Below are 13,227 nucleotides of genomic sequence, written 5' to 3'. Positions count from 1 at the left end.
CATTTTTTGGGTTGAGAACATTTGAAATTTATTCTTAGCAATCTACCATGCTATGCAATAGATCTCAAAAAACAATATATTCCTCCTGAGACTTTGCACCCTATGACCATCATTTCCCCATTCCTCCTCCCTGCGTCTCTGTAACCACCATTCTACTCACTGCTTCTATATATATAAATATATATACATATATATACACATATATATATGTATACACACACACACACACACACACACACACACACACACACACACACACACATATATATATATTTTTGAGACGGACTCTCGCTCTGTTGCCCAAGCTGGAGTGTAGTGGTGCAATCTCGGCTCACTGCAACCTCCACCTCCTGGGTTCAAGCAATTCTCCTGCCTCAGCCTCTTGAGTAGCTGGGATTACAGGTGCCCACCACCATGCCTGGCTAATTTTTGTATTTTTAGTAGAGACAGAGTTTCCTCATGTTGCCCAGGCTGGTCTCCAATTCCTGGGCTCAAGTGATCCACCCACCCCAGACTCCCAAAGTGCTGGGATTACAGGCGTGAGCCACCATGCCGGTTCTTCCACTCACTGCTTCTATGAGTTCAAATGTTTCAGATTCTACAAATAAATGCCAACATTTATTCCTGTTTTCTTTTTTCTTTTTTTTTTCTTGAGACAGAGTCTCGCTCTGTCACCCAGGCTGGAGTGCTGTGGCCCGATCTCAGCTCACTGCAAGCTCCGCCTGCTGGGTTCACGCCATTCTCCTGCCTCAGCCTCCCAAGTAGCTGGGACTACAGGTGCCTGCCATGCCCGGCTAAATTTTTTTTGTATTTTTTGTAGAGACAGGGTTTCACTGTGTTAGCCAGGATGGTCTCGATCTCCTGACCTCGTGATCCACCCGCCTCGGCCTCCCAAAGTGCTGGGCGGCCCATTCATCCTGTTTTCATTTTTTTTTTTTTTTTTTTTTTGTTGCACAGGCTGGAGTGCAATGGCACAATCTCAGCTCACCGCAACCTCTGCCTCCCAGGGATCAAGTGATTCTCCTGCCTCAGCCTCCCAAGTAGCTGGGATTACAGACATGTGCCATCATGCCCGGCTAATTTTGTATTTTTAGTAGAGACAGGGTTTCTCCATGTTGGTCAGGCTGGTCTCAAACTCCTGACCTCAGGTGATCCACCCGTCTTGGCCTCCCAAAGTGCTGGGATTATAGGTGTGAGCCACCATGCCCAGCCTCATCTTGTTTTCTTAATCTGACTTCTTAGATGTTCCACCTGGAGCTCCTAGGATTTAATATTTAAGTTCTGGAATATGTCCATTCTGGTCTACCTGACCCTGTCACAAATTGCACCTTGAAATGAAATTGCTCTAGTCACAAAGGTCTCTTGCTACCTGCCTGTGATTACACAGTGCAGCAGAAGGTGTATAGACTGTCCAAGGTCCAAATGAAGCCTCTGGTATTCAATGTATTGAGTCTCAGTTTCCTTATCAGAATAAAACAATAATATTCGCTTTTTGAGTCTTGTAAGAATTAGATATATAAATATAGTATCTAGAACAGAGTAGATATTAAATGAATTGCAGTATTTTCTTTTTACACTTTGGTTTAAGCAACAGGGTGTCGTAGAAAAAAATGGGATTTAAAGTTAAGACAAAGTTCCTGGTTGAGTGCCGTGACTCATGCCTGTAATGCCAGCACTATGAGAGGCCAAGGTGGGAGGAATACTTGAGTTCAGGAGTTTCAGACTAGCCTGGGCAACATGGTGAGACTCCGTCTCTACAAAAAATTTAAAAAATTAGCCGAGTGTGGTGGTGTGCACCCATGGTTTCAGCTACTTGGGAGGCTGAAGTGGGAGGATTGCTTGAGCCCAGGAGGTTAAGGCTGAAGCTGTAATCATGCCAACGCATTCCAGCCTGGGCAACAGAACAAGACCCAGTCTTTAAAAAAAAAAAAATTTACATGAGAATATGCCTTTAAGAACTCTGGCGGCCGGGTACAGTGGCTCACATCTGTAATCCCAGCACTTTGGGAGGCCCAGGCAGGTGGATCACAAGGTCAGGAGTTCGAGACCAGCCTGGCCAACATGGTGAAACCCCATCTCTAATAAAAATACAAAAAAAAATTAGCCGGGTATGGTGGTGCATGCCTGCAGTCCCAGCTACTAGGGAGGCTGAGGCAGGAGAATCGTTTGAACCTGAGAGGTGGAGGTTGCAGTGAGCCAAGATTGCACTAGTCTGGGTGACACAGCAAGACTCCGTCTCAAAAAAAAAAAAAAGAACTCTGTCAACAACATTATTACCCCAGCCAGAAATGACCTTCCTCCCTTAAATAAGTTGAAATCTTAATCTGCATGTCCCAGCTCAAGTGTTACATCTTTCAAGAAACTTTTCTCTACTAATCTCAAAAATATAAATAATATGGTATCCATATTCTGGACATTGTTAAAAAAGAATGAGGAACGTCTATATGTACTGAGATGGAAAATCTGAGACATTAAGTGAAAATAAGCCACGGAATACATACATTATGATTCCATTTTTATGTTTAGAGAAAAAAGGAGGTGACCATGCCATTCTCTTGCTTAAAACCCTTCAGTGGTTCCCCACTGCCAACCATGTGAAGTCTGAGCTCCTTAGCTAACATTCGTGCTCCTTCACCATTTGGGCTCTGCCAACCTCTGTGGCCTCATCTCCTACAGACCAATCTTGTCATTTTGAGCCCTGGGTTCCAGCTGTGACTAAAGTGCCCTCCACCATCTCTTCCTCTAGATCAGTGGCTCTCAAGCTTTAGCATACATCAGAATCACCTGGAATGCTTGTTAAACTACAGACTGCTGGCTGTACCTGTAGAATTTCTGATTTAGGTCTAGGATTGGGCCTAACAATTTCTATTTCCTGTCAAGTTCCCAGGTGATACTGATGCTGCTGTTCTAAGAACCACACTTTGACAGCCAATGCCTTTACAATGATTATGACTCAGTTTCCTCACCTACATACATATAGGCTGGCCAATCATGTTGGTTTGAGACTGCCCCAGTTTTAGCACTGAAAGTTTCAAGTCACAGAAAACCCCTTAGTTCCAAGCAAACTGGGACAGTTGGTTACCACCTGCATAAGAATCTCTCCCAGGTTGCAGCTTACAGGACATTTATTGCTACTGCCAAGCAGGCCTTCTCTATGGCCAGGCAACAGGGAGTGCTGAGGAAGGAATTCCATCGTCCTGACCAACTTTTTGCTGGAGTAAGAGTATTTAACAAAGTTTTTCATAGTCAGGCACCTCCAAACATATTTTCTTTATTTCCTCCAGGGAACAGGCTTTAGTACTGAGGTCCTTGTAAACATTTACCACAACTGGTTTAAGAACAAACTAAAAGCATCTATATCCTTGCCCTGTGTTGCTGGGGTGAGTTTATACAAGGAGAAGTTGGGACAAATGCAGTTGGCACAATGACCTTCTTACTCAGTTCAAAGTAGGTCTTGGGATGAGAGTTCCATACAGCCAGTACAGCTGACTTTCTGTGATTTCCAAGGGGTGCACAAGACATTAAACGCCATGGTCCTTGGGAAGGACTGATGATGTTTCTGCTCATTGTTGATCAGGGTCAAACCTTTTCACTAACCAGGACTGCTCTTTCCAAGAAGTCAGAGGTCAGAAAGCTGGTAGCGTCGTACAAGACCATCTCGACAGCATGTGTAGATCTGCTTCTCCCATGTGGCTACCTAGAACACAAGAATTCACAGTTTAAAGGAAGCCTGGGATTCTTCCATTTCAAAAAGATGGAGGCTTATGATTGACACACACTAGTCCCAGGGAGTCTGAGGAGGCTTTATGAAGGCAACAGAATTACATCCATAATATGTGCTTACAAAAATTGCTGGCCCACAGTGATGGACGCATCCCAATCACCAATGGTCAGGATGCACCATGACTATGTAACAGAGAAACTAATTGGCCCAAGTGGAAAGCAAACCCATTAGTGTTGTTCAGGTTTAGCACAAATGGTCTGCCTCTAGGGAGGAGATGGTTCAGAGATGGGCTTGACTATTCTTGAACCTTATAAAATTGGATGCAAAAAAGTTCTGAATATGTGTCTTTTTTTCTGAGGAGGATTTAATCAACTCCTCAAGGAAAACAGCATGAATTCTGGAGTTAACTTAATCTCAGCTTTACTACCAACTAGCTGCATGACCTAGGGCAACTTTCTCAACCCCCCGGGCCCCAGTTGCCTCATTTGTACAATGGAAATATATTGATTCAAAATACGGAACACTACACAAGAATTTTGTTTGTTTGTTTTTTGACACAGAGTCTCGCTCTGTCACCCAGGCTGGAGTGCAGTGGCGCCATCTTGGCTCACTGCAAGCTCTGCCTCCCGGGTTCACGCCATTCTCCTGCCTCAGCCTCCCAAGTAGCTGGGACTACAGGCACCCACCACCACACCTGGCTAATTTTTTTGTATTTTTAGTAGAGACAGGGTTTCACCGTGTTAGCGAGGATGGTCTTAATCTCCTGACCTCGTGATCCGCACCCCCTGGGCCTCCCAAAGTGCTGGGTGTGAGCCGCCACACCTGGCCGGAACACTACACAAGAATTTTTAAAAATGAAATAGATGGCCGGGCGCGGTGGCTCATGCCTGTAATCCCAGCACTTTGGGAGGCCAAGGCAGGCCTCAGTCGGGAGTTCAAGACCAGCCTGACCAACATGGAGAAAACTCGTCTCTACTAAAAATACAAAATTAGCCGGGTGTGGTGGCACATGCGTGTAATCCCAGCTACTCGGGAGGCTGAGGCAGGAGAATCGCTTGAACCTGGGAGGTGGAGGTTGCGGTGGGCTGAGATTGCGGCATTGCACTCCAGCCTGGGCAACAAGAGCGAAACTCCATCTTAAAAAAAAAAAAAAAAAAAAGAAAGAAAGAAATAGATCTATATGCATTTACCTGGAAACAGCTCTAAGATGGTAATTAAAAAAAAGTCACAGGGCAATATATAGAGATAGTCTCAATTATGTACAAACTGAAGATAAAAGTATATTATTTACATTAATATATAAAGATGTAATTGTGCAAATTCTCTGAAAATAGTCTTGAAAAATATGTGCCAAACTTTTAATGCTAGTTACTTCTGGAAAAGAGAAAGGGAACCAAAAAGGTCGTAAAGAAGACTTTTAAATCTGTATCATTCTGTATTGTTTGAACTTTTACAGATATTAATTGTACAACTTTTTAAAAATTATAGGAAAAATAGGAATAGTAATACCGACACCTCAACAAATAGTAACAAAGATTATATGAGATAATGTATATAAAACGTTCAGCACAGTGTCTGGTCAATAAATATTTCCCCTTTTGTTTTTCTCTTTCTATTCTAATCAAATGAGAAAATCAGTCTAGAAGTCTTAATAATAATAATAATGAATAATATTTATAGAATGTATTTACAAAGAGTTTTCATATTGCTATCTTTATAGATGAATTGACAGACTAGTGAGGTAAAGTAAGTTTCTAGAGCTAGTAAGTGATGAAGTCACTTTTTTTTTTTTTTTTTTTGAGGCAGGGTCTCACTCTGTTGCCCAGGCTGGAGTGCCATTGCTCACTGCAGCCTCAACTTCCCAGGCCCAAGCAATCGTCCCATCTTGGCCTCCCAAATGAGTAGCTGGGACTACAGGTGTGTGTGCCACCATGCCCAGCTAATTTTTCTGTATTTTTTGTAGAGATGGGGGTCTCATCCTATTGCCTAGGCTGGTTTCAAACTCCTGGGCTCAAGTGATCCACCTGCCTCAGCCTCCAAAAGTGCTGGGGTTACAGCTGTCAGCCAGAAGTCACTTCTTTTTTTTTTTTTTTTTTGAGATGGAGTCTTACTCTGTTGCCCAGGCTGGAGTGTAGTGGTGCGATCTTGAGGCTCACTGCGGCCTCCACCTCCCAGGTTCAAGCGATTATCCTGCCTCGGCCTCCCAAGTAGCTGGAACTACAGGAGTGTACCACCACGCCCAGCTAATTTTTTTGTATTTTTAGTAGAGACAGGGTTTCACCATGCTGGCCAGGCTGGTCTTGAACTCCTGACCTCAAGTGATCCGCCTGTCTCGGCCTCCCAAAGTACCGGGATTACAGGTGTGAGCCACCATGCTTGGCCCAGAAATCACTTCTGACTTAAGCTCTTGATTTCTTGCCATCCTACCACACTGCTTATACAATAAGCACTATTTTATCATCCCTAATGACCACAAAGTATCTGGATTCAGTCTCGTAAAAGCCCTAGATCTCTCATGAGAATCACCCAGGTCTGGTGTCATCTCAGGCCTGTACCTTGTACACAGGGTCACAGTCAGCCCCAGTGAGCTCAGTGACATAGTCTAAGTCTTGCTGGACAATAAAACAGCTTCCATCACCTGAAAGGCAGAAAGAAAATTCATATAACTAAGAGAAAACTGCATCCAGAGTTTAAAAACTCAGTATTTTTATTTGCTTCTGTAGATCACTAGTGTAAAGAAGATGGTCCAGAGACCCAGAATGGCAAATAGATCTTATTACGTGGGCCAACTTTTTTTTTGTTTATTTTTTGAGACAGAGTTTTGTTCTTTTTGCCCAGGCTGGAGTACAATGGCACGATCTCAGCAAACTGCAACCTCCACCTCCCGGGCTCAAGCAATTCGTCTGCCTCAGCCTCCCAAGCAGCTGGGATTACAGGTGCCCGCCACCAAGCCTGTCTAATTTTTTTTTTTTTTTTTTTTTTGAGACGGAGTCTCACTCTGTCACCCAGGCTGGAGTGCACTGGCGCGATCTCGGCTCACTGCAAGCTCCACCTCCCGGGTTCATGCCATTCTCCTGCCTCAGCCTCTCCGAGTAGCTGGGACTACAGGCGCCCGCCACCACGCCCGGCTAATTTTTTGTATTTTTAGTAGAGACGGGGTTTCACCGTGGTCTCGATCTCCTGACCTCGTGATCCGCCCGCCTCGGCCTCCCAAAGTGCTGGGATTACAAGCGTGAGCCACCGCGCCTCGCCTAAGCCTGGCTAATTTTTGTAGAGACAGGGTTTCACCATGTTGGCCAGGCTGGTCTTGAACTCCTGACCTCAGGTGATCCACCTGCCTCAGCCTCCCAAGGTGCTGGGATTACAAGCATGAGCCACTGTGCCTGGCCTATGTGGGCCAATTATGATGATCTATAGTGGCTGCCTAGAATGCTGAGCTGGGTTGGATTTGAAGAGCAAGTGCTAGTTCTGTGGGAAGAAGAGATGTTTTTGATTAGCAATGCCTGCCAAAGGCACAGAGCAAGCAACCACAGGTGTATGTGTGTGTATGTGTGTATTTATAAACTTATCCTAGATTATTTTTAATAGGGAATGTCAAAAAAATGTCTAACTTTTTTTAAAGAAACATTTGTGTAGATATTCCCTATTGAAATGTTCCCAGATTATTCCTCAATCTGTAAATTTGACTGTATACACTAGGAGAAAGAGGGCAGTTACACTAAGAAAGTGAAAGTATATCTAATTCTTAAAAGAGCATGGACAAATGAAACAAATGAATCATAGGGGTGATCTATAAACCGCTTAATAAGGTGATTTCTTTTTGTTAATATAAAAGTAGTAAAAATACAAAAAAAATTAGCTGAGCATGGTGGTGCATGCCTGTAATCCCAGATACTCAGGAGGCTGAGGCAGGAGAATCGCTTGAACCCGGGAAGCAGAGGTTGCAGTGAGCCAAGATGATGCCACTGCATTCCAGCCTGGGCGACACAGTGAGACTCTGTGTCAAAATAAATACATAAATACATAAATAAATAGAAGTAGTACATGCTCATTGAACAAAACTTTGAAAATAAACAAAGCAGAGGTAGAAAAATCACCCCAATCTACCATTCAAAGGCAATTACTGTTAACATTTTGATCTATTTTTTTGTGCCTATTTCATATGGTTGACAGCATGTGCATAAACGAATGTCTTTATGCATAAAGTTTTTTCTGTATTAAGATTATGACTTTGTATCTATAAAGACCTGGAAAAGAATCAGCAGATATTAACCTTTTCAAACTTTGTGGAAATCTGAAAAACTGTTTTCCAAATGTATCTGTTAATCTACATTCAAGCAGCAGCATGTACGAGGTAGTACCTTACCCTTTTTTGCATTATTACTAAAAATCACCTTCTCCAAAAATGAATCCTTATCTTTTAGAGAGACATATAGAAATGCTGACAGATGAAATAAGATGCTCATGATATATCTCAAAATATATGAAGACTGAGAAATGCCAGGGAATGGCTAAAACAAGATTAGCAATATATTGATAATAGCTTAAGTTGGATAATGGGTATAGCAGGTTCATTGTGCTATTCTGTCTACTTTTAGATATGTTTGGCAATTTCCATCAAAAAGTTTTTTATTTTGTTTAATCTGGCAATTTAAATCTCCTCACTAATAATCAAAGAGTTCCAAAGGACCTCAAAGATCATCTATATCCAACTTCTTTTTTTTTTTTTGAGACGGAGTCTCGCTCTGTCACCCAGGCTGGAGTGCAGTGGCGCGATCTCGGCTCACTGCAAGCTCCACCTCCCGGGTTCACGCCATTCTCCTGCCTCAGCCTCCCAAGTAGCTGGGACTACAGGCGCCCGCCATGATGCCTGGCTAATTTTTTGTATTTTTAGTAGAGACGGGGTTTCACCATGTTAGCCAGGATGGTCTCAATCTCCTGACCTTGTGATCCGCCCGCCTCAGCCTCTGAAAGTGCTGGGATTATAGGTGTAAGCCACCGTGCCCGGCCTATATGCAACTTCTAAACCAGTACAGAACTCCCTCTACAGCACATGGCAGAGCAGCCAAACAGCCTACACTTGCCCATCTCCAGAGTTAGGGGTGCTCACTACCTTCAGGGCAGCTTCTTTCTTAAAGAAAAGAAAGCTTTTCCTTTATAACTAACTGAAATGTGGTTTCTGATAATTTTCTCTTGTTGTCTTAGTTTTGTCCTCTGAAAACAGTTATAATCTTACTCCCTTTGCCTTTAGATATCAGTACTGGAAGTTAGGCCTTGCCTTCTTCCCAGCAGAAAAGTAGAAAAGTACAAAAAATCTGCTCCTCTGGGTTGAAACCCGGGCGCCACCAAGATGCCAGCTTACCACTCTTCTCTCATCTGTCAGGATCTTCTCGGATCCTGACATCCAACTCATTGTAAACATGGCACTGTTACCTATCAATTCAAAGGACCTGCCCCCAGAGAGATGAAAGATACAGATACTGTGGATGAAGCCATCTATTACTTCAAGGCCAATGTCTTCTTCAAAAACTATGAAGTTAAGAATGAAGCTGATAGGACCTTGATATGTATCTCTCTCTACGTTTCTGAGTGTCTGAAGGAACTCCAGAAGTGCAATTCCAAAAGCCAAAGTAAGAAAGAAATGTATACACTGGGAATCACTAACTCTCCCATTCCTGGAGAACCTGGTTTTCCACTTAATGCAATTTATCCCAAACCTGCAAACAAACAGGAAGATGAAGTGATGAGGGCCTATTTACAACATCTAAGGCAAGAGACTGGACTGAGACTTTGTGAGAAAATTTTCAACCCTCAGAATGATAAACGCTGCAAGTGGTGGACTTGTTTTGTGAAGAGACAGTTCATGCTAGAGTCTTTCAAGACCTGGACAGTGAAAGGAGCAGGGGCAGCCACCATCTCCAGAGCCCTGGGCAGCATTTTCCAGCAAGATATACACAATATTTTGCCTTTATTTCATAAAGTTTTATACAGAAGAGAGAAGATCATGTCTTTACTTGAAAAACTCTTGATCAAGAATTTGGGTGGGAGAAAAGAAAGTGGGTTATCAACAGTGATTTGAAATTTTCTGCAGATTTTTAAGCTGGAGCTTAGTAAGAATAAGTAATAATAAAGAAATTTCTAACATTCCAAAAAAAAAAAAAGTACAAAAAGTAGAACCATAAGTTAGCTCTTCTCCACCTACACTCCTCATATAACCCACATATCACCTTGCAACAGAGATTTTTTTTTTTTTTTTTTTGCGAGGGAGTCTCACTCTGTCGCCGAGGCTGGAGTGCAGTGGTACAATCTTGGCTCACTGCAACCTCCACCTCCCAGGTTCAAGTGATTCTCCTGTCTCAGCCTCCCAAGTAGCTGGGATTACAGGTGTACACCACCATGCCCAGCTAATATTTGTATTTTTAGTAGAGATGGGGTTTCGCCATGTTGGCCAGGCTGGTCTTAAACTCCTAACCTCAGGTGATCCACCCGCCTTGACCTCCCAAAGTGCTGGGATAACAGATGTGAGCCACTGCACCCAGCCAGAGATGTTAATAATCAGTAAAATGGCCTGTAGGTGGACAGAGGAGGCAAGAAATATCAAGGCCTCAGGTGATCTATCCGCCTTGGCCTCCCAAAGTGCTGGGATTACAGGTGTGAGCCACCGTGCCCAACCTTATTTTTTAATTTTTAATTTTTTTTTTTTTTTTTTTGAAACAGAGTCTCACTCTGTCACCCAGGCTGGAGTGCAGTGGCGTGCTCTCAGCTCACTGCATCCTCCATCTCCCAAGTTCAAGCGATTCTCTTGCCTCAGCCTCCTGAGTAGCTGGGACTACAGATGTGTGCCACCATGCCAGCTAATTTCTGTGTTTTTAGTAGAGACAGGGTTTCATCATGTTGGCCAGGGTAGTCTCAAATTCCTGACCTCAAGGAATCCACCCGCTTCAGCTTCCCAAAGTGCTGGGATTACAAGCATGAGCCACCATGCCCAGTCACTATCTTTTTAATATTTTTTTAATTAAAAAAATTATTTTTGAGACAGAGTCTCGCTTTGTCACCCAGAGTGAAATGCAGTGGCACAATCATGGCTCACTGCAGCCTCCACCTCCTAGATTCAAGTGATCCTCCCACCTCAGCCGCCTGAGTAGCTGGGACCACAGAAATGAACCACCATGCCTGGCTAATTTTTATTTTTTGTAGAGACAGGGTCTCCTATGTTGCCCAGGCTGACCTCAAACTCCTGGGCTCAAGTGATCCTCCCACCTCAGCCTCCCAAAATGCTGGGATTATAGGCATGAGCCACTGTGCCCAGCCTACTTGTTTTTTAAATTAAAAATATATATAAAAAATATTATATTTTGGAGTGACTTTAGGTTTACAGAAAAGTTAGTTAAAGATAATACAAAAAGTTACCATATGCCCTTAATCAGTTTCAGGTTTTCCCAAATGTTATCACCTTACATTTGTCAAAACTAAGATGCCAATATTGGTACACTACTACCACCTAAACAGCATACTTTTTTTTTTTCACCAGTCTTTCCTTAACATCCTGGATCCAATCCAGAATACCACTGACTTAGTTGTCAAGTTTCCTTAGTCTCCTTGGTTGACTTTATTTTCAAATCACTAAATAAATATAATCTGAAGTAGACTCTGGACTTCTTGTTAAATGAAGCAGTATACTTTCCTAACTGTTTAAACCATATTCAGGTGGGTGTTCTGTAAATAACAGCCTAAAACATCCTAACTGATACTGAAATGCTCAAGGTAGGTAGGTAGTCCCTCCAGGCTGTATAGTCCAGTCCTCCTTACCTACATCATTCCTACAAGGATCCAGTGTCCCTTAATGTACACTTTGCTCCAGACATTTTCCCAACACCATTCCTGAACTCCATTCCAAAGAGTTTGTCCTGGCTACATCAAGATACTCACTTTACCTAGAATATGTATGTAAAGCATCAAACACAGTACCTACTACATAGCAGGCCCTCTGGAAATGCTAGTGCTCTTCTTCTTTTGCCCCCGCTTGCCTCATCTATGACTTTGCATATACAATAGCTTCAGCTTTCAGTGTCCCTCTTTACATCTCCAGTGGGTGAAATCTTTATCGGTTTACATGTCACGTAGTTCACGAAGACCTTGCTGACAGCACTCCTATCTCTAGAATTAGCTATTCTCCATTTCCTCATGCAGTCTTCTGATGTAGTCCTTATCAAACTGGACTGCAATCAAATATTCACATGTCTGTCTGCCTTACTATGAGCTCCTTTAGAGCAGAAGAGTGGTGGGCATTGAGCTAAATTCTGGGAATAATACAATGAATAAGGCACAGTTACCACCCTCAAGGAGCCTGAACTGGAGGGGGACACAGACAATCACAACGTAGAGTGATAAACACTATTGATAGGTACAATATGCTAAAGAATCATGGGGGACCATGCCCCAACCCAGCCATAGATCAGACACTTAAAACTATGTTTAATTAACTGAACTATAGAGAAGTATCTCTCTCAATTGGCCCATGGACCCACCTTGGCTAGCAATGAATCCATCTCTGAAACTTAGCAGGGATAGAACTGGTGCTCCTGATCTGTGGATGACTTGTACCGGAGCCCTAGGATTCAGAGAAAGAGGAAATTTTACTTTCTTTCTTCAAAAGCAATACCTGACTATATTCAACACATAGTACTAACCACATAAGAGCAAACAGGATAAAATGTGGAGAAAGATTAAACATTTCTATGGTTTCTTTCCTGGCAAGAACCTTAACTGGCAGATTAAGGTAATTCGAAAACCATCTATGTCTCTAAACATGAACTAAGTCAACACCCAAATCCTGAGTTTTTAAGGCAGGTATGACATGGGTTGAAGATAACAATTTTAGCAGTATGTTAAACTTTTCACTTAACAAAAGAATTAAGATTTGTTGTAAAATATTAAAATTGTCAGGACTCTAAAAAGAAAGAGGCTAAGGCAGGAGAATGGCGTGAACCTGGGAGGTGGAGCTTGCAGTGAGCCGAGATCGCACCACTGCACTCCAGCCTGGGCTACAGAGCAAGGCTCTGTCTCAAAAAAAAAAAAAAAAAGAAAGCTCAGTGAGAATCAATTTAATATATATGTAAGGGTGATTTTATAATAGTGATCAGAGATTCCCTATCTCTGTGGAGGCAAAAAAAAAAAAAAGAAAAAAAGAAAACGAAAAAAATTGGCCGGGCGCGGTGGCTCAAGCCTGTAATCCCAGCACTTTGGGAGGCCGAGGCGGGCGGATCACAAGGTCAGGAGATCGAGACCATCCTGGCTAACACGGTGAAACCCCATCTCTACTAAAAATACAAAAAATTAGCCGGGCGTGTTGGCGGGCGCCTGTAGTCCCAGCTACTCGGGAGGCTGAGGCAGGAGAATGGCGTGAACCCGGGAGGCGGACCTTGCAGTGAGCCGAGATTGCGCCACTGCACTCCAGCCTGGGGGACAGAGAAAGACTCCGTCTCAAAAAAAAAAAAAAAAAA

At 43.0% G+C, this 13,227-nt stretch overlaps 2 protein-coding genes and 1 pseudogene across 8 annotated transcripts in view; 1 reads left to right on the top strand and 2 right to left on the bottom strand.

The window, feature by feature from the left end:
- DNAJB13 (DnaJ heat shock protein family (Hsp40) member B13) overlaps positions 1–3,625 on the bottom strand; it is a 41,720-nt gene extending 38,095 nt beyond the window's left edge. The window contains exon 1 of the mRNA XM_058446252.1: positions 3,598–3,625. The gene's annotated coding sequence lies outside the window, so the exon portion shown is untranslated. The remainder of the gene's footprint in view (positions 1–3,597) is intronic.
- Positions 1–13,227, bottom strand: part of PAAF1 (proteasomal ATPase associated factor 1) — a 79,208-nt gene that overhangs the window by 27,115 nt on the left and 38,866 nt on the right. For 6 of the 7 annotated variants that reach the window (XM_032166913.2, XM_032166915.2, XM_058446251.1 and 3 more), the window contains 3 exons: positions 12,253–12,335; positions 6,280–6,362; positions 3,256–3,697 (listed from right to left, as the gene is read on the bottom strand). In XM_032166913.2, coding sequence (XP_032022804.1) covers positions 3,620–3,697; positions 6,280–6,362; positions 12,253–12,335 — 244 coding nt within the window. In that variant the 3' untranslated portion in view covers positions 3,256–3,619. Of the gene's footprint in view, positions 1–3,255; positions 3,698–6,279; positions 6,363–12,252; positions 12,336–13,227 lie in introns of those variants that run through there. The other variant, XR_009215517.1, reaches the window with a different exon arrangement.
- Positions 9,075–9,848, top strand: LOC116476667 (actin-related protein 2/3 complex subunit 3-like; annotated as a pseudogene).

The sequence above is a fragment of the Hylobates moloch genome, unplaced genomic scaffold (assembly GCF_009828535.3).
Source record: "Hylobates moloch isolate HMO894 unplaced genomic scaffold, HMol_V3 SCAFFOLD_11, whole genome shotgun sequence".
Classification (NCBI taxonomy): Eukaryota; Metazoa; Chordata; class Mammalia; order Primates; family Hylobatidae; genus Hylobates; species Hylobates moloch.
Note: the sequence above shows the minus strand (reverse complement) of the source record. Positions and strands in the feature narration are given on the sequence as shown.